At 48.3% G+C, this 20,944-nt stretch overlaps 1 protein-coding gene across 2 annotated transcripts in view; it reads left to right on the top strand.

Moving 5' to 3' along the window:
* The window catches only part of RCAN1 (regulator of calcineurin 1), a 99,578-nt gene that overhangs the window by 59,538 nt on the left and 19,096 nt on the right, over positions 1–20,944 (top strand). The window contains exons 2-3 of one of the 2 annotated variants that reach the window (XM_084986767.1): positions 13,410–13,469; positions 13,769–14,032. The exons of the other annotated variant lie outside the window; for it this stretch is intronic. Of the exons in view, the coding sequence (XP_084842893.1) occupies positions 13,410–13,421 (12 nt within the window). The 3' untranslated portion in view covers positions 13,422–13,469; positions 13,769–14,032. Of the gene's footprint in view, positions 1–13,409; positions 13,470–13,768; positions 14,033–20,944 lie in introns of those variants that run through there. 2 annotated transcript variants of the gene reach the window in all.

The following is a 20,944-nucleotide window of genomic DNA, read 5'->3' as shown; positions in this document are numbered from 1 at the left end:
TCAAGGTATCGCTTAGCCATCAGATGGTAATAAGCAGCACATCCATCCTCCCCGTCCACGCTAGACCAGCACTTCTCTGACCTCACTGGGTGCCCAGGCGAATGCTTGTGCCCCAGGAAATCCACACTTTAAAATCCTACCCGCCAGTGTGATGGTCTTAGGAGGCAGGGCCCTTGGCAGGTGATTATGTCAGAGGGCAGAGCCCACAGGAATAGGATCAGGACCCTTATCCAAGAGATCCCAGTGAGCTCCTTGCCCTTCCTTCTGCCAGGCGTGGACACAGTGAGAAGACAGCCCACTATGAACCGAAAGTTGGGCCCTCACCAGACACCAAACCTGCTTGCACTGTGATCTTGGACTTCCTAGCTTCTAGAACTGTCAGAAATAATAAACATCTGTTGTTTATAAGCTGTCCAGCCTGTGGTATTCTGTGTTACCACCTGGACAGACTAAGGCAGCATGTGCGGAATTGTGTGAAAATGTGGACTTGGCTTCAGTGGATCTGAGGTGGGGCTGACATCCTGCATTCCGCACAAGTTCACAGGGGAGGCCAGTGCTGTTGGCTCAGGGCCACCCTGTGAGTACCATCCTGGGGGTGTCTGGGGCATCCAGGCCAGCGCTGTATAAGTGAACTATGCCTGCAAGAGTTAGCAAGAAGCCAAGCCTTAAAAGGTGTCACCACCTGATGCTAATACCTGCACAGCCCCTGTGTGTCCACAACCTCGAGTGTCTTTACATCACATTCATACCTATCCCCAGCAGACCTGGGAAACACCCCGGGATGGAGAAACACTCATAAGCACAGGGCAGGAGTCCCCTGCTGCCCTCTTCACCAAGTATCTAGAACTGCACTGCATCCTCTGAGCACAGACACAGTGACCTGCCCCAGATCCTGCCTTGCAAAGGTCTAGTTATTCCTCACTTTTCTCCACTGACTGGACTCTTTCTAAGTATGCAGAAGATTTCTAGAACTCTTCCATTAAAAAAAAAAAAATTGGAGTTCTCACTGTGGTGCCGTGGGTTAAGAATCTGACCGCAGCAGCTCAGGTCGCTGCAGAGGCATGGGTTTGATCCCCAGCCCAGCACCGTAGGTTTAAGGATCCAGCATTGCCAGGACTGCAGCATAGTTTGCAGCTGCAGCTTGGGTTCAATCCCTGGCCCTGGAACTTCCATATGTGCAGCCATTAAAAAATAAATAAAGTAGAACCACTGGTCATCTGAGCCTTCTCCTGGGACCCAGGAGCTCTACTCTTCATTTTAAGATTTTTCTCAGAGCCCACTTGAATTCATCCTCCAACATGCACAGCACAGAAAGTCCAGAAGAAGGGATTTCAACCAATGGCCAACAGGGAAACACTAGACGTTCTATGAGTGAAGCTTGGAGAGGCTTAATTCCTCAAAGCTGCTTTAAAGAAAGAAGAAAGCATGTCCTCCCAGGCTGTAGCCTAGCCCAGGCACTCCAGCAGTTGCTGCATTTCAGAACCACCTGTTGCCAGAACATGGGTCTTGGACTCGCAGAAGAATTGTCAAGCCAGAGTGTCAGAGCTCTTTTCTGCCGCCTCCTTTTCCCTTGATGGCGCCTGATGCAAATAGATTAGACCTTTAATTGGTTATTTTATGACCACGGAATTTTCAAATCAACCAGCAAATCGACATCATTATTTTAAGATCCTAGGAAATGATTCAGGGTTTGTCATTATTTTTTCCAAGGAAGAAACTGTTATAGATCTTTTCTGCAAGGGTACATTTCCGTGACTTTTCCAGTTAGAAGCCGGCCAGCAACCTCTCACACAGCCGGTTTGAAAAGAAACAGTGTTGAGAATGTAGGAGTAAAAATAGTTCCTATTGGCACGCATGCACCCTCCTTGATGGCGTCCCTTAGTGTAGTGGGTGCCTTTGAAAGCCTTTCCACAGTTTTCCTCAGGTCTTTGTTTAAAAAAGCCCCATTCCAGATGATTGCCAAAAATGTGGCATTTGAAACAGCGAGTTTAATCATTGTCATAGGGTCGCCTATCTTTCTTTATCAACATGAGAGAGTTCTGTGGTTTCCCATATATGAATGACTGGCTGACAGCTTGGTACGGGCGATGGCAGGATGTGAATTTCATCTGATAAATGGCAAAGCTCTGCACACACCACTAAACTGGTCTGGAGGTAGCCAGATGTGCGCTCCAGGGGTGACTTTTCTGCCTAATCATTTTCTCCCAGTTGCTCACGGCAACTCCATATCCTTAGCCCACTGAGCAAGGCCAGGGATCAAACCCAAATCCTCCTAGATACTAGTTGGATTCGTTACCACTGAGCCGCAAGAGGAACTCCTGGTTACATACTCTTTAAGTTACGGGCTGTATTCGTTTGCTAGGCTAGAGCTGCTCTAACAAAATATCACAGACTGGTGGCTTGGCCAACAAAAATTTGCTTTCTCATAGCTCTGGAAGCTGGAAGTTCAAGATCAAGATGTCAGCAGGAGGTGACTTCTTTTTGAGGCCCACCTCCTTGGCTTATAGATGGTCGCTTCCTTGCTGTGTCTTCATGCGGTCCTTCTTCTGTCTTGTGCCCCCGCCCAGTGTCCCTTTGTGTGACCAAATTTCCTCTTCCTATAAAGCTGCAGTCCTGTAGGATGGGGGCCCACCCTAACAGCCTTACTTAATGGTCGCCACCTCTTTAAAAGCCTGTCTCCAAAAATGGTCCCATTCCAAGATACCAGGGGGTTAGGATTTCAACATGCAAATTTAGGAGGAGAAAGAATTCAGCCCATAACCAAAGGTCATGGAAACCACTTTGGAAGTACACAAGGATTTCTAAGGCTTAGATATTTTGCAGTCCTTCCATCTTTTCAAGATGGTTCTGGGAGTTCCCACTGTGGCTCAGTGGAAACAAACCCAACTAGTATCCATGAGGACGTGGGTTTGATCCCTGGCCTCGCTCAGTGGGTTAAGGATCCAGCATTGCCATGAGCTGTGTTGTAGGTTGCAGATGCAGCCCGGATCTGGTGTTGCTGTGGTTGTGGTCTAGGCCGGCAGTTAATAGCTCTGATTAGACCCCTACCCTGGGAACTTCCATATGCCACAGGTGCAGCCCTACCCTAAACAAACAAACAAACAAACAAAAAGAATGGTTCGGCTATCGTCTTAGCAGGGAGATGGCAGATCTGGAATTTTACCGAGGAGGTAAGAACTGCAACAACACACCAACACCCCATTCTTTAAGTGATGCTTCAGGCCACTGGGAAGAGTTTTCCTTTGGGGGAAGAGAGATTTGGATGGACACCTGGGATGCTCAGCAGGTAACAGCATAGACCTTTGCCACCTCAGGGTCTTGGCTGTGCCTCCTCCCTCACTGCCCGCCTCGCCTTCCATGTGCTGCCCTGTGCCCTCAAGACCTCTGAGGACCGGCCCTCAGAATTACAACCTGGATTCTGTGTTCAGTAGCTCCTGGGGTCAGCATGGTCTGCCCTGTGGGCCAGCCAGCTCCTCGAGGAACCACGATGGAATCCTTGCTGGGCCCCAGCCCTTGGCATAGGTAGCACCTGGTCCAAAGTAGATCTTCAACCAATGGGTGAACAAATGAATGAACCAACGAGTGAATGCATTTCAGAAGAATGTCAGCCATCGAGGCTACGGACCTCCTAGTCCTCCATTATTTTCCTCCACCCTGTGTAGCTGCCGGAGAGTCCAGGCGTGGAGTTAACTCTCATTTTTGGCTTTAGGTATATTGGAAGCAAGGCTGTATTGTGCAGTCCTGTTTTAACACCAGGGGCATCAGCACCACCCTGGCCAGGAAAGGGTATTAATTTGCCAAGTTTACGTCCATAATTGGTCCTTTGGGGGTCTTAAGCACCCACCACTAATGCAGATTTTGAGCAACCACAGCGAGTCACGTAGTAAACACGTTTAAACCACCAGGTGAGAAAATGAACATTGTTATGAAGAAATAAAAATTGTAATTATACAAAGTTATAGGCTGTCCTAGAAAGTGCCCTCAGGGTAAGATTTTGCTTTTGGGGTTGTTTTTTGTTGTTTTCTTTTTAGGGCCACACCTGTGGCATATGGAAGTCCCCAGGCTAGGGGTCAAATCAGAGCTGTAGCTGCCAGCCTACCCCACAGCCACAGAAATGCAGATCCGAGCCTCATCTGTGACCTACACCACAGCTCACGCCAAAACCAGATCCTTAATGCACTGAGTGAGGCTAGGGATTGAACCCGCATCCTCAGGATACTAGTCAGGTTCGTTACCGCTGAGCCACAGTGGGAACTCTGAGTGTTTGCCTTTTGGAACCCAGGTGGCCACAGCCATGGGGCTGCTGGCTGTCTGACTCTTAACTTTTGCCCGATACCTCCGAATGGCGCTGACAGCCTGAGTCAGAAGATGCCAGGACCCAAACAGAGCATGCCCGGACAGGGTACCTTAGTCATTGGCCATAGACACGGCACTCTCTTTCATCATGTAGGATGGAGATGGTAAAAAGCATGAGTAAGAGAAGGCCATAAAGGAGAACTTCAGACATGACTATTCGGTCATATCCCAGCATCTGGCAAAAGAAATCTCATGGTCCCTCTTCCGGCTGTTAACCACAGGACAGTTTGTGGGCAGTATAAGCCGGCGAAACCATCCAGCCTACTCGAAATAGGAAACAAGCACAAAAAATAAGCTCAGGAGGGAAAGCATGCATTTCGTTGTAATTGCTTTATACTTTTATGGTCTTTTGCTTGTATTTACAATATAAACTTAGAAGAAAGTTTTATTTAGATGGCATCAAGACAGAATTTAACCTTCTTCTGCCAACCTATTAGTAGATTTACTGAGAGATAGAGACATTCGTAACAGCTTTTTAAATTACTATGAGTAATGTTTTCCAGCGATGTTAAGCAGAATATCAGTTTTATCCCAATGGAGTTAAAGACAACAATTTTTCAAGTGTCATGATGGTATTTAAATTATGGAGTTCTCTGGTGGCCTCACAGGTTAGGATCCAGGGTTGTCACTGCTGTGACTTGAGTCTCTGCTGTGGCGCAGGTTGGATCCCTGGCCCGGGCGCTTCCGCATGCCATAGGTGTGGCCAAAAATAAAGTACCACAATGGTATTTAAATTATATCGTAATAAATCCATTTAAAAAGTACTGTGCTTGGGAGTTCCTGTTGTAGCGCAGGGGAAACAAATCCAGCTAGAAACCGTGAAGTTGTGGGTTCGATCCCTGACCTCGTTCAATGGGTTAAGGATCCGGCGTTGCCATGAACTGTGGTGTGGGTCTCAGACGCAGCTTGGATCTGGCATTGCTGTGGCTATGGCATAGGCCTGCAGCTGTAGCTCCGATTGGATCTGTAGCCTGGGAATCTCCATATGCTGTGGGTGTGGCCCTAAAAAGCAAATAAATAAATAAATAAAATAAAAATAAAAATACTATGCTTGGAGTTCCGGTTGTGGCTCAGCGGGTTAAGAACCCAATCAGTATCCATGAGGATTCGGATTCAGTCCCTGGCCTTGCTCGGTGGGTTAAGGATCCAGCGTTGCTGTGAGCTGCAGTGTAGTAGGCTGCAGATGCAGTTTGGATCTGGCATTGCTGTGGCTGTGGCATAGGCCAGCGGCTGTAGCTCCAATTCAACCCCTAGCCTGGGCACCTCCATACGCTTCAGGTTCGGCCAGAAAGAAAAGAAAAGAAACACTACACTCACTGATATAGAGAACAAACTAGTGGTTACTACTGGGGAGAGGATAGGGGTAGGTGTGAGATGGGGGTAGAGGAGTGAGAGGTACGAACTCTTAGGTATAAATCAGCTACAAGGGTAGATTGTACAACACGGGGAATACAGCCAATATTTTGAAACTATAAATGGAGTATAACCTTTAAAATTGTGAATCACTATATCATCACTTGTACGTTATATAATATTGTACAACAACTATACTTCAGTGTTTTAAAAAGGACTCTGCTCATATTTCACACTTTTCAGTCATGCAGTGAATTTAAATCCTGAGCAGGTACTGACTGAACCTTTTTGATCACTTTTACCCTTTTGAAACCTTCACTTTCCCAGTTTAAATTCGGAAACTCAGCTGTCCGAGTTTCAGAGGTCATTAAAGAGCTTTTACAGAAATCAGAGAGATGTCCCTTTATTAAGAGAACTGATTTGACTATTGATATGTTAATTTCAGATGTCCAATTTTCCAGCTCACATCTAACCCTGCAAAACAAATGTCACATGTCACCCTCGAAAGCAAACAGTGCACCACCGCTAATTAAAGCGTGTTGAATGCTTTCATTCAGTGTTTCTGTCAAAGGGAGAAAACAGTTCTTAAGAACATAGGCTTAGAAACCACAGACATTGATTCACAGTCCTGGTTCCAAAGATGCCTGAGTGACAGGGGTCTTCTTAGCTCGGGCTCCATAGTCTTGGTGGCTGAAGCAGGTTCTCTTATTTCTATTATTATTTCTATTTATATTTCTCATGGTCCTGGATTCTGGAAAGTCTGGGGTCAGGGGCCGGCCTGGCACAGGTTCTGCTGGCAACTCTCTTTGCCTGCGTGGCGAGGCTTGAAGATGGGGACCCCACCTTCAGCGCCTCATCTCAACCTGACTGCTTCCCAGAGCCCCCACTTCCTAATGCCATCCCATCGGGAGTTTGGGCTGCAGCATTCAAACAAAGGAGATATAATTCAATCCACAGCAGTGTGCAAGGTACTTAATTTATTATCTTACTCTCCTGACCTCTTCGTGACAACGTTTACTTTTCCTTCCGGGACTGTTTTTTCCAGATTTTCTATCTCCTAGGGACTATTTGCTGCCTGGCAGGGAGAGGATGAGGGGAGAAGTATCACCCATGAAAGCTCCTCTCTTGGCTCCCCTGGAGATGCCCTGGTCTCTCAGCTCAGCTGGGAGAGTCCCACCCCTGGGCCCAGACTGCTGAGATGCCTGGGTGCTGGGGCCTGTGTCCCTCCCAGACACCACTGCTCATCTGTCGAGGTGGCATGACTGCAGCCTGGTGGACTCCTTCTATGACTTTTTGGGTTCCACCCAAACCCACTATCTTGCTCACTGAGTAGGTCTTTCGAAAGTAAGGATCCCAGAGTTCCCTTGTAGCTCAGCGGGTTAAGAATCTGGCATTGCCAGTGCAGAGGCTGGGGTTACTGCTGTGGCTTGGGTTTGATCCCTGGCCCGGGAACTTCCACAGGTTGGGCATGGCAAAAGAAAAAGAATAAAAGGGTCCCATTGTCAGGTTTTGGGAAATGTTCCCTCATGCATGTATGTTCCTGAAAGGGACTTTATCCTGAAAGTCATTTTTAATAAGTCATGCTCATATGACTAATCATTCTCTCCACCTTTTTAATTTTCCAGGTTGGACATAGTAATAGGGCCAGCTACTTATACGTTTCCTGTTTCCCCTTTTCATGGGAAAAACACACTTTCTTTCCATATCTAAAATGGAATCAAACATTTCTTGTAAAATATACATCTCGGGGAAAAACCCATGGCCATTTTGAACCTGCTTCCTCCTATTCTTCAGTTCCTGGTACACTAGACATTGCTCGAGCCCTCTGACTTCTACTTTCTGAGCTGCAGAGTTATAATAACGTTCTTGCTCAGTAGTATTTGGGAACACTGTGTTTATCTTCCAACTACAAGGACAGTTTTGCTTTGAAGCTATGATGAATTTTCTTTCATGTTCATGTGTGTGGCACCTTCTTTGCATTGGCTTTTTTTTTTTTTTTTTTTTTTTTTTGGATTTTTTTGTCTTTTCTAGGGCCTCACCGCGGCATATGGAGGTTCCCAGGCTAGGGGTCTAATCAGAGCTGTAGCTGCCGGCCTACACCACAGCCACAGCAACACGGGATCGGAGCCGTGTCTGCGACCTACACCACAGCTCACAGCAATGCCGGATCCTTAACCCACTGAGCGAGGCCAGGGATCCAACCCTCAACCTTATGATTCCCAGTTGGATTCATTAACCATGAACTCCCTGCCACGCGGGAACTCCCTGCATTGGCTTTTTAAACAAAGAGTAGTTGCACGCCGATTGACAATATATTAGCAGTGTTGTTGGGATTTTTCAAATAATTTAATGCTCGATTATTCCAGTAAATGATGTTAAGTTGAAGTCTACTTAGTCTGAAACAAAGAAAATCGTTCTTACACTTAAAACCTGGAGTTCCCGTCGTGGCGCAGTGGTTAACGAATCCGACTAGGAACCATGAGGTTGCGGGTTCGGTCCCTGCCCTTGCTCAGTGGGTTAAGGATCCGGCGTTGCCGTGAGCTGTGGTGTAGGTTGCAGACGCGGCTCGGATCCCACGTTGCTGTGGCTCTGGCGTAGGCCGGTGGCTACAGCTCCGATTCAACCCCTAGCCTGGGAACCTCCATATGCCGCGGGAGCGGCCCAAGAAATAGCAACAACAACAACAATAACAACAACAACAACAACAAAAGACAAAAAAAAAAAAAAAAAAAAAAACCTAGGAGTTGCTGTTGTGGATCAGTGGGTTAAGAACCCAACTAGTATCCATGAGGATGCCCGTTCAATTTCTGGCCTCACTCAGTAATTTAAGGAACCAATGTGGCCACAAGCTGCAGCATAGGTCACAGATGTGGCTCGTATCTGGCGTTGCTGAGGCTGTGGTTGGTGCTGGCAGCTGCAGCTCCAATTAGACCCCTAGCCTGGGAACTTCCATATGCCATAGGTGCAGCCCTAAAAAGAAAATATAAATAAATAAGTCAAACAAAACCTAACGGTAAGGAAGAAACTGTGAACAAAGATGTCAAGTCAGGATTTTTATGTCATTTCCCCTTAGAGCCACAACTTGCTGCCGTGGCTCAGGTTCGATCCCTGGCCCAGGAACATCTATAACCAAAAATAAAAAATTAAAAGATCACCCTTAGAGCCGGAATTTAGTAGGTTCTCAGTGTGCCAGCAAATGTTTGTAGTGGGAAGTTATTATTAGGTAGAGTTTTGGGGGTTTTTGGGGGAGGGGTTAATAGAAAAAGTAAACTTTCACCTGACGTGATTTCTAGGCGTTTTCTGAGTCACTGAAATGTTTGCTGTTATCCATTTTCTTTCTGTAAATTACTTTTTTTTCTTTGTCTCTCTCTCTCTTTCTCTTTTTTTTTTTTTTTTTTTTTTCAGGTCCACACCAGAGACATATGGAGGTTCCCAGGCTATGGTTCCAATCAGAGTTATAGCTGCAGGCCTCTGCCACGGCCACAGCAACAAGGGTTCTGAGCCATGTCTGCAACCTACACCACAGCTCACGGCAATGCTGGATCCTTAATCCACTGATTGAGGCCAGGGATCGAACCTGCAACCTCATGGTTCCTATTCAGATTCGTTTCCGCTGTGCCAGGATAGGAACTCCTCTGTAAATCACTTTCTTTTACCATCCTTCCAATGATCAAATAGCGTGTCCTATCTCTGAGGGATTTCATCTTATTCCAGATGGACTGAAATCTCCCAACATTTCTCCACGTGCTTAATGGAGTGGTTGAGACCGGGACAGGCTCTCCTCTGGACCCATTAAAAGGATGCGTTTCAAAGGAGCTCTGTATTAGAAGAGGTCATTCTTTCCTGTTGAACAAGCAATTAAATTAATGTGTTTGGCATCCTGGAGCTGTTCTTAGAATGTGAGAACAAACCTGCTTGATTTTATGTCATTTCTTTTCTTTTTTTGTTTAGGGCCACACCTGCAGCATATGGAAGTTCCCAGACTAGGGGTTGAATTGAAGCTGTAGCCACAACCACTGCCACAGCCACACCAGATCCAAGCCACATCTTTGACCTACACCACAGCTCACAGTAATGCTGGATCCTTAACCCACTGAGCGAGGCCAGGGATCAAACCTGCATGATCATGGATACTAGTCAAGTTCATTTCCACTGAGCCAAAGCGGGGACTCCACACCTGCTTGATTTTAGATCCCAGGGTCATGATCTTCCCCAGGGATGTTTGCAAACCCATGGGAGACCCTGGGGTTGCAGCAAAAACTGGAAGAGAGCTGCTGGCACATGGGAAGGGGCTGGTGAAACAGCCTAGGATGCAAAGGACAGGACCGCACAGGAAAATTTGTTGCATCCAAAGTGTCATGAGTGTAAAAGCGTGAGAAACGCTGAGCGACGCCGTGGCTCACGGACTCAGGAAGGACCTAAAGGACCTTCCCCTCAACCGCCCCACCTTCAGCAGAGCGTGCCGACCACACACAGCTCTTTTCCCGGCGCTCCTTCACCCGTGCCCCACATTGCAGCAGTTTTCATCAGAAACCACAAGGAGCCCAAGATACACTTCCTCATTTCCAAATGGCCTTCTTAGTCAGGGCTCAGATCAGTCTTCTGTGGGAACCCGCGATCACGCACGTCACTGACACAATCTCTGGTTGGAAAATGTCAAGCCAGTGCTCAGACTCTTCCAGCCGGGCTTTGGAAGGGTGGGTGGCACGTGCTGACCGGCCCACACTGCCCGCCGTGTAATGCTGTAATCTCCCCACCGGAGCACGAAGCAAACTCGAGGTGATGTTGTAACAAGGCTGGGATGGGGGCGGGGCGGGGGGTGCTGCTCTCGTGACACATTGCTTTGCTCTCACTGCCTCGTGACATTGCTTTGCTCTCACCAGGGCTGCTGAACCAAAGAGGGCCAGTCCGCCTGCCCCCGATGGCGGGTGCGGAACCCGGGAAATGTGGTCCCAGCAGTTCTCACTGACAGGGGGCCAGAGAAGAGGCTTCATCAACATAAAGTCATGTCTCCACTGCGACCGTCTTTCTAACTGCCCTTGGCCTTCAGGGGTGGATCTTGGAGTTCATATGTGCTTTTGACTCTGACCTAAAGTCGGTGCTTCCTGAGAACATGTCTCATTCACCTGCTCTCTCTCAGGGACGAGTGTGGTCCCTCAGGGAAGATGCTCAGAAAATGCTTGTTGAGTGACTAAGGAAAAGGATGTTTGGTGACTGATACCCAAAAATCAGATTCTCCTCAATTCACTCATTTACAAGTTTTATTTTATTTTATTTTATTGTATTGTTGTTTTTAGTGCCACACCTGCAGCATGTGGAAGTTCCCAGGCTAGGGGTCGAATTGGAGCTGCAGCTGGCAGCCTACACCACAGCCACAGAAATGCCAGATCCAAGCTGTGTCTGTGACATATGCTGAACTTGTGGCACTGCCAGATCCTTAACCCACTGACTGAGGCCAGGGATCGAACCTGCATCCTCATGGATCCCAGTCACGTTCCTAACCCACTGAGCCACAATGGAAACTCCTCATTTACCAGTTTTAAAAGGTGCCAGTTACCTTTTTCTTTCTTGTTTTCTTTTTTATAAACTCCTCTTTTTATATCAGTTTTTTGGAGTTGACAACACGATCACTAATTCACGCAGCCATTCAGGGGCTGGTCCTTGAGCCATCGCCCAGTGCCAGGAGCTGGGCTAGCAGTGGCAGTATGGCAGGCAGCAGGAAGATCACTTTCCAGCCCTAAGACCTGGACCCGTTACCACTGTCACACAGGCCATGAAGGAAAAGGAGTGCTTAATAGAGGACTTCGCCTTGCCTGGGGGGCGGGGGCAGTTTCTGGGAGGAGTGATATTTATTTAATTTTTATTTTATTTTATTTGTTTATTTTTTTATTACCTAATGAATTTATCACATCTGTAGTTGTGTAATGATCATCACAATCCAATTTCGGGGAGGAGTGATGTTTAAATTGTTCTTCAAGTGGGACTCAGCCCGGAGCAGACGTGGGAGGCAAAGAGCAAAGAGCAGCACCGAGACAGGTCCTGAGACCTGAAGACTGACCTGGGCCGCCGAGATGAACCGGGACAGTGGCCAGAGCTGGACTTTGTGGAGGGCAGGACCTGCATTAAGAGGTAGCGGGTCACGTGGTCCCCATGCCGTGTTTTCTCCTTTGAGTGAATGGAGGCCACAGACGTGCTAACATGGGGAGTTCCCGTCGTGACTCAGTGGTTAATGAATCCAACTGGGAACCATGAGGTTGCGGGTTCAATCCCTGGCCTTGCTCAGTGGGTTAAGGACCCGGCGTTGCCGTGAGCTGTGGTGTAGGTCGCAGACTCAGCTCAGATCCCGAGCTGCTGTGGCTGTGGTGTAGGCTGGTGGCTATAGCTCTGATTAGACCCCTAGCCTGGGAACCTCCATATGCCGCGGGAGCAGCCCTAGAAAAGGCAAAAAGACAGAAAAAAAAAATGAAGTGCTAACATGGAGAGATGGACAGGCCCTTGATTAACTCCCAGGTTGGGAATGTCTCAAAGAAGAGGGTGAGACAGCACATTTTCTGAGGCTCACCCTCGAGCATCCTCCCCAAGACGTGTCCACCTCCTTGTGTTCCTGGTCCTGTCTGTGGGGCCTCTTTCAGAGACTGGGCGGGCCTTCCAGCCCCATCCACACATGCTGCCCTCCCCCAGGACCCTCAGGACAGCCCACAGTGAAGGAGTCCTACAGGAGCAAAGAGGGGTGGGGGGTGACTCAGGAACCAACCAGAGAGATGGAAAGAAGGATGCAGGGGAGGGTGGGGGAGAAATGGGCAGAAATGTTTAAAAGAGTGAGAAGTCGTAATGAATATGTTAGGCATGAATCTTACCAAGCCAGTTAGCACTCTGAACACCAGTGGTCCAAATGCACCAATTAAAATATAGAGATGGAGGAGTTCCCGTCGTGGCGCAGTGGTTAACGAATCCGACTAGGAACCATGAGGTTAAGGGTTCGATCCCTGCCCTTGCTCAGTGGCTTAACGATCCGGTGTTGCCGTGAGCTGTGGTGCAGGTTGCAGACGCGGCTCGGATCCCGAGTTGCTGTGGCTCTGGCGTAGGCTGGCAGCTACAGCTCCGATTGGACCCCTAGCCTGGGAACCTCCATATGCCGCGAGAGTGGCCCAAGAAATGGCAAAAAGACAAAAAAAAAAAAAAAATACAGAAATGGAGACTGGATCAAAAAAACAAGACCAACCATATATTGTCTGTAAGAAATCCACTTTAACCATAAATGGCATGTATAGCTTAAAAATAAATGGGTGGAGAAAGATAAACCATGCTCACACTCATCAAAAAAAAGTCAAAAGGCGTTCCCATCGTGGCTCAATGGAAACGAATCTGACCTAGTATCCATGAGGACGCAGGTTCGATGCCTGGCCTCGCTCAGTGGGTTAAGGATCTACATTGATGTGAGCTGTGGTGTAGGTCGCAGACGAGGCTCAGATCTGGCATTGCTGTGGCTGTGGTGTAAACCAGCGGCTACAGCTCCTATTAGACCCCTAGTCTGGGATCCTCCATATGCCTTGGGTACAGCCCTAGAAAGACAAAAAAAAAAAAAAAAAAAAAAAAAAAACTGGGAGAAGTGAGAAGGATGCCAAAAGGATGGAATGGAGGACAATGGAAAAGGGAACAAACACAGACTTGTTCACCCTGACTCCATGTCCCTGTACCAGGTGCTGTGCTGAGCCCTGGGCGTGGCTTCTCCTGCTGCAGCCTCACAACCACCCTAGGAGGTAGGTCCTGCTTTTAAAGTTTCAAAGACTCTGGGCAACCTGCCCCTGCTTGCAGCCTCTCAGAAGATGGGAAGATGGGATGTGGTCCCCCTTCCCTGGCCCCACTTCTGTTCAGACTTTCCTTCTGCTGTAGCTTTCTGGGCATTCCCTCCAGCTGCGTGGAGGGGTCTGCGTGGGCAAAGGGAAGGGGGGGACTCACGCCCTTGTCTGGTGTATGCAGAATGTCCAGGTTCTCAATCTGATCTTACACCTGAAAAGGGCCAGCCTGAAAGTGGTTTCTCTTCTGTGCTTTTCAAAAGGTTTTCAGAGGCAACAAAGAAGCAGAAAGATCTTCGGACTATATGATAGATGGTACAACACCAGCTGCTACCCACCCACCTAAGTGTGCCCGGCTGTGCTGGGTGGGCCCTTTCTGTGCATCAGCTACTCAAACTTGAACGTGATCCCAGCCACCTGGAGACTTGTTAAAACACAGAGCTCCTGATTCAGTAAATTCATTCTTAGCTGCGTAACGGAATACCACAGAATGAGGGGCTTAGCAACACCCGCTTATTAGCTGACAGGTCAGTAGTCAGAAGTCTGGGTGCGGCACGGCTGGCTTCTCTGCTCCAGGTTGTGTAAGGATGGAATCAAGTCCTAGGCTGGGCTCCTTCCTTTCTGGCGGCTGGGCAAGAGTCTGCATCTGCCAACACGCAGAGCCCCGTTTTCTGTCATCCCTCCTGAAGGCCACTTACAGCCTTGCCACTTGTCCCCTCCTCCTTCCAGCCAGCCACCAGGCATCTCTCTCATGTCAACCCTGATTTCAGAAAAAGCCTGGTCTCTTTCAAGGGCTCAGTCCGGTTGATCTCCCTTGCACAAACTGGGCGGTGTAACAGAACCTAGTCATGGGTAAAATTCGTCATGGCCGTCATCCTGGGGATTATTCCCGGCATGCCTCCCACCCCCGTCTCCCCCTCCCCGCTAGGAAAGGGAATTGTGGGCCGTTCTAGAACTCTGCCGGCTACAGTAGGTGGGGCGAACATTTGCGCTTGTAACAAATTCCCAGCTAAAGAGATGCTGCTGCTCTGGAAATGGCATTGCCAGAGAACGACTTACCTGTGTTGGCTCCTTGCACCGCCTTCGGCTTAGATTGTGCCTAATTTACAAATAGGACACTGAGTGTTTTAAGTCTAGAGGTAACGTTCAAAGTTTATAGCAACTAGTATCTCGTGGGCCCAACCAATCAGAAGCAACGTCAAGGTGATCGGGAGGGGTTCTGGCCGTGTGTAACCGCTGTGCCCTTGCTGGTCCGCACCTGCTGCCCAAGGAGCCCCTGCAAGAGGGGGTTGGAGCCAGCACCCAGACCAGAGCTGGGACTTGGCTGCTCCATAAGCTAAGATGAATGAGAAAATGCCCCACCAAGGCTAAGTCAGGAGAAGAGGAATAAAGAGACGGTTTACTGATTCCCAAACCCATCTTCTTCCTTGCGTTCTCTCTGCTCCATGCACTATAAAGCCACCTTCCTCAAGGTTAAAATCTGATTAGTTTCCTACTGCTGCTCTAACAAATTACCACAGATTTAGTGCCTGAAACCACACAGATCTTATTGTCTCACAGTGCTGGATGCCAGACTCTCAAATCCACCTCAGGGGCCTATCATCAAATATCTGTTTCCTGGAGTTCCTGTTGTAGCTCAGTGGGTTAAGAAGCCGGCTAGTATCCATGAGGATGCAGGTTCTGTCCCTGGCCGCACTCCGTGGGTTGCTTGGAGGTCGCAGACGTAGCTCAGATTCTGCATTGCGGTGGCTGTGGCATAGACCTCCGCTGCAGCTCTGATTTGACCCCTAGTCTGGGAACTTCCATCTACTGCAGGAGCTGCCCTAAAAAGGAAAAAAAAAAAAGTCTGTTTCCTTGCCTTTTAGCAGGTTCTAAGGCTACAGAAGTGGGTCACAGTCTCCTATCACTACCATCTCTGCTTCCAACCCTGACCCTCCTGCCTGCTTCTTAGAAGCACCTGCTGCCTGGCAATCCAGGGTCATCTCCCATCTCATCGCAAGGTTGTTAACTGAATCCCACCTGCACAAGCCCCTCTGCCCTGTAAGGTCATGTGTTCAGAGTCTCAGGGACTAGGGCGTGGATGTCTGAGAGGCTCATGCCCAAGGCCCACATGTCTGTGGAGCACAGAGCAGAGACTTCCCCAGAACTTTCTATGAGCCGAGCCCTTTGTAAACATGAGGTCATTTGTGTCACAACCGCACTCAGAGGTGGGTTCTGTTATTATGGTCCTCCTTGAACAGACAAGGAAACCGAAGCATGTGGGAGTGAAGAACCTTGCCTGAGGCCACACAGCTAAGCAACGGCAATGCCAGGGCTCAACCCCAGACAGTCTGGCTCCAGAGACTGTGTCTTTCCCACTCTGTTATGTAGCTCTCATCAATGGACAGGGGCAAAGCAGGCCACTTGATATAAATGGCAACTACGGGTTCCCACTGTGGCTCAGTGGGTTAAGAACCCGACTAGTATCCATGAGGATGCAAGTTTGATCCTTGGCCCCACTCAGTGGGTTAAGGATCCAGTGTTGCTGTGAGCTGAGGTGTAGGTCGCAGACGAGGCTTGGATCTGGTGTTGCTGTGACTGTGGCTGACAGCTACAGCTTTGATTCAACCCCTAGCCTGGGAACTTCCATGGGGCAGGTGCAGCCCTAAAAAGCAAAAAAAAAAAAAAAGGCAAGAAGCCAACGTCTCCATCTCCGCCTCTCCCCCTCTCCCCCTGACCTGCCCCTCGTCTAACTCCACTGTGCCTGGTAAGGGCCCCTTCTCTCAGGTGGGACAGCAGTCAGTCACTTTGGTCCTTCTGTACGTGCTTTCCAAGCCTGATCGGTAACAAGGCGCTGTCACTTCTGCCCACCTCTGAAAGGCTGTTGAGTTAGTAGTGCTGGGAAACAAGCCACCCAGCACTTAGTGCCTTAAAACAGCAACCACCACGTACTTTGCTCATGAATCTGCAATTTGTGGGGAGATGGTTCTTCTCTCTGCCATGTTTGCTTGGCTGGACAGCGAATCCACTCCCAAGATGTCACAGTCATATGGCCACCAAGGTGTGCTGGTTGTCATGTGGGAGCTTGGCCTGGGCTTCGGGCCTCAGTTCTTCGCCATGTGGGCCTCTCCCCAGGCTGCTTGGGCTTCCTGACAGCATGGTGACCAGGTTCCAAAAGAACAAGGTGGAAGTGTATGGCTTTTTTTTTTTTCTCTTTTAGGGCCACATTTGTGGCATAAGGAAGTTCCCCGGCTAGGGGTCGAATCAGAGCTGTAGCTGTTGGCCTACACCACAGCCACAGCATCATGGGATCTGAGCCACGGCTGCAACCTACACCATAGCTCATAGCAATGCCAGATCCTTAATTCACTGAGCAAGGCCCAGGATCGAACCTGCATCCTAATGGATCCTAGTTGGGTTTGTTAACCACTGAGCCATGAAGGGACCACCAAGGAGCTTTTCAAAGAAAAGGCAAAATAAATATTTTCTGATGAAATCCCTGTCTTTTTTTTTTTTTTTTTTTTTAGGGCTGCACATGTGGAAGTTTCCAGGCTGGGGGTAAAATCAGAGCTGCACCTGCTGGCCTACACCACAAAAACGCAGGATCTGAGCCACGTCTGTGACCTATACCACAGCTCAGGGCAACACTGGATGCTTAACCCACTGAGCAGGGCCAAGCATTGAACACGTATCCTCATGGATACTAGTCAGGTACATTACTGATGAGCCACAAGGGGAACTCCTAAAATCCCTGTCTTTAAAAGTATTTAGGTAGAAGCTCCCATCGTTGCTCAGTGGTTAAGGAATCTGACTAGGAACCATGAGGTTGCAGGTTCAATCCCTGGCCTCGCTCAGGTGCGGCCCTAGAAAAGACAGAAAGACCAAAAGATAAAAAGAAATATTTAGGTAAAGAAATGCGATTCTTCTAACAGTTGGTACTCTAAAATATTAATGAGTTAAAAACACCAGGTTTGAGGAGTTCCTGTCATGGCACTGCGGAAACGAATCCGACTAGGAACCATGAGGTTGTGGGTTCAATCCCTGGCCTCGCTCAGTGGGTTAAGAATCTGGCATTGTCGTGAGCTGTTCTGTAGGCCAGCAGCTGTCGCTCCGATTAGACCCCTAGCCTGGGAAACTCCATATGCTGCAGGTTCAGCCCTAAAAAGCCAAAAAAAAAAAAAAAAAAAAAAAAAAAACCATCATGTTTGGGAATGGTACATAATGAATTAAAGGTCATGGTGCCAGACTGCTATGCAAAAAAAGTAGATTTCCTCTCCGACTAAACTTCAACCTTACCTCGTGTATCTGTAACCACAGTTTCTGTGATCATTGCTGTCCAACATATGGGGAGGGGAGGGGAAAGAGGAAAGCTGTTTTGCTATTACAAAAGTGACAGATGTGCATTGTAGAAATTCTAGTTAAGTCCAAAGAAAGGCAAAAGGGGATCATTGCAATCTTCCCTTTCCTTTTTTTTTTTTTTTTTTTTTCATTTGTGGCCACACTGATCCAAGCCACAGTCACAACCTAAGCCCCAGCTGTGGCAACACTAGATCCTTAACCCACTGTGCCAGCCCAGGGATCAAACCCTGGAACCCCGGTCCCATCTCTCCCAAGAGGCTGCCGATCCCCTGGCACCACAGCAGGAGCTCTGCATTCTTAATACAAACACACGTAGTTTTTCTTTCCACCAAATTGGAGTCACAACAATAAAATTTGCTGTGTAACCTGCTTTTTTCCTCTTGACAGCAAGTTGTGACATCTATGTCATTAAATAGCTTTCACCTCTTTCCCATGAGGTGTGAGCAACTCTACAGTCTATTGAATGGATTCAACATGGGTATTAGCTGGTCACTGACTGGACGGTTAACTTGTTTCTAGTGTGTTATTTGCATAAAAGACCTCGCAGGGACTGTATTTGCATCTGAATCTGTATTTGCATCTGAATCTAAGCCCACGGCCAGGAGGATTTCCTTGGGATAAACTCCTAGGAGGGAGACTGGTGAAAATACTCAGGGTTTTAGTTGATCTGGTTTACCCTGAAAGTTTAAACTACTGAGTTTATGACACGGCTCACTACCATATTCCTTTAGAAGTTCCCGTCTGCGGAGAGGAGCTCATGGTTTGGTGTGGACCCAGTAGTATTTTCATGGTGTCCAGTTTAAAGTCTGTCCTATTTGTGAGATACTTCAGCTACAAATCTTTGAATGTGGGTTTTGTTAGCTTGTTGACTTTGGGTCTGGTTGGTTGGTTGGCTGGTTTTTCATTGGCTGGCTGGTTGGTTGGTTTTTCATCGGCTGTTTGTTGGTTCATTGGTTGTTGAGGGACACAGTGACACAACCCAGGTCCCTTCAGAGATAGTGGATTTGTCCCCCAGCTGTTCTTTTCAGCTGCCCCCTTTAGGGATTACTTCAGCTGACAGCCCTGTCCCTAAGTCCCCACCTTTTTTTTTTTCCTTCTGTATTGTTGCCGTTTTCTTGGGCTGCTCCTGCGGCATATGGAGGTTCCCAGGCTAGGGGTCCAATCGGAGCTACAGCTGCCGGCCTACGCCACAGCCACAGCAACGCTGGATCCGAGCCGTGTCTGCGACCTTCACCACAGCTCACAGCAACGCCGGATCCTTAATCCACTGAGCAAGGGCAGGGATCGAACCCACAACCTCATGGTTCCTAGTCGGATTCGTTAACCACTGAGCCACAACCAGAACTCCAGTCTCCGCCTTCTTGTGGTAAGCTCCTATCCCAGAGCTGAGCGATATGGGAATATCAAGGCTCAGCCCTTCTGCTCCAACGCGGGTCACCCATCTTCAGAACTTCCCACAAGGTCAGCAAGGTTTCTGCTGGACCACACGGCCCTCTCCCTCTGCCCAGTCCTGTTTTCTCCCCTCCCCCCATTCCCTCTCCTCTCCCTCCCTTTCCTTCCCTGGGTGTAGATCCCGGAAGAACTCCCTAATAAACCTCTTGCAGCAGCACCTCTGTCTCAGTCTGAAAACAGCCAGAGACTCTTGGGTTTGGGGTGGGTTGGGGGGTTACAGGAGCAGAAGTGGGGCTCAGCAGATCCCAGCAGTTGATCACATAATTTCACCTTTTCGGAAATTAGTAGTTTTACCACGACCTACCTCTGGACGGAAGAGCCAGGGCAGCCCAGACTCAAGGGGAGGGGTTCTTAAAAGGATGAAGACAGGCTCCTGCTTCCTGAGGGTTGTTTCAGCAGAAGATGGATCCAACTGTATCTGAGGATCTTACAAGAGCAGTTTAAAACGCTGCCTTCTCAAAATGATCTTTCCGGAAACTATTTTAAAAGCCTCACCCGGAAGAATACTGGGACCTCAGATTACTTTCAGGTTATCTTTTTTTTTTTTTTTTTTTTTTGTCGTTTTGCCTTTTTCTAGAGCCGCACCCGCGGCATATGGAGGTTCCCAGGCTAGGGGTCTAATCAGAGCTGTAGCCACTGGCCTGTGCCAGAGCCACAGCAACCCAGGATCCGAGCCGTGTCTGCGAACTACACCACAGCTCACGGCAACACTGGGTCCTTAACCCACTGAGCAAGGGCAGGGATCGAACCCGCAACCTCATGGTTCCCAGTCGGATTCGTTAACCACTGCGCCACAGCGGGAAATCCCTCAGGTTATCTTTCTAATCGTGTCATTGAACGTTGGTCTTGCCGAAACCCCGCTGTCTCCATCCCATCATCGTAAGCCAATTCTGTAGAAATCTGTAAGCGCGCTAAGGTTCTGCTTCTCAAGCCGTGCTGTCCGCCTCCCTGGTGTGGCCCAATCGCGTCTCACTAGAGATTGCTAAAGAAACCAACTGTGCTTTGTAAGCGTTTCGATGGAATCTAGGTCGGCCCTATAATAACGTCCCCACCGTTCACTTGCATAACAGTATAATTTCAGGAGTGGAGGGAACATTTTGCAAATGCACGGGGAGTCACCCGAAGAAATGTGTTTGGAGAGAGAGAGAGAGAAAGAGAAAGAAGGAAGGAAGGAAGGAAGGAAGGAAGGAAAAAGAAAGAAAGAGAGAGAGAGAGAGAGAATTGCTGTATAAGGAGTGAGGGACTCGCTCTCTCCCTGTATTATATATGGAGTAGATTCTTTGACCCAGAACATTCTGAGCCATGGGGATACATACAGTGTGTAAACTTGGTGTGTATTCCTACCTCTCCGTGTCTGGCTCCTAGCAAGTGACTAATCTATTTTTGATGACTTAGTAAATTAAGCCAGAGGCCAAAAACTCAGATACGGGAGCAATGAGGCCATTGGTATTTGAAGAGCACACAGGCTTAGCCACTGGGTCAGCCATTGCTACATGGGCCCCAAATTGCCACATCTTCCTTTTTTTTTTTTTCTTCTTTAATCCCAAAGAAACCAGAAATTCCATTTCTATGTGAAACTTCCACATTTTAAAATACTAGCAGCTAACTTTTTTTTTTTTTTTTTTGGGTCTTTTTAGAGCCACACCCAT

The sequence above is a fragment of the Sus scrofa genome, chromosome 13 (genome assembly GCF_054392235.1).
Source record: "Sus scrofa isolate SSC_HxYL_T2T_F1_AM1 chromosome 13, Sscrofa_HxYL_maternal_Yorkshire_Landrace_v2.0, whole genome shotgun sequence".
Taxonomy (NCBI): domain Eukaryota; kingdom Metazoa; phylum Chordata; class Mammalia; order Artiodactyla; family Suidae; genus Sus; species Sus scrofa.
This window is presented reverse-complemented; position numbering and strand designations above follow the sequence as displayed.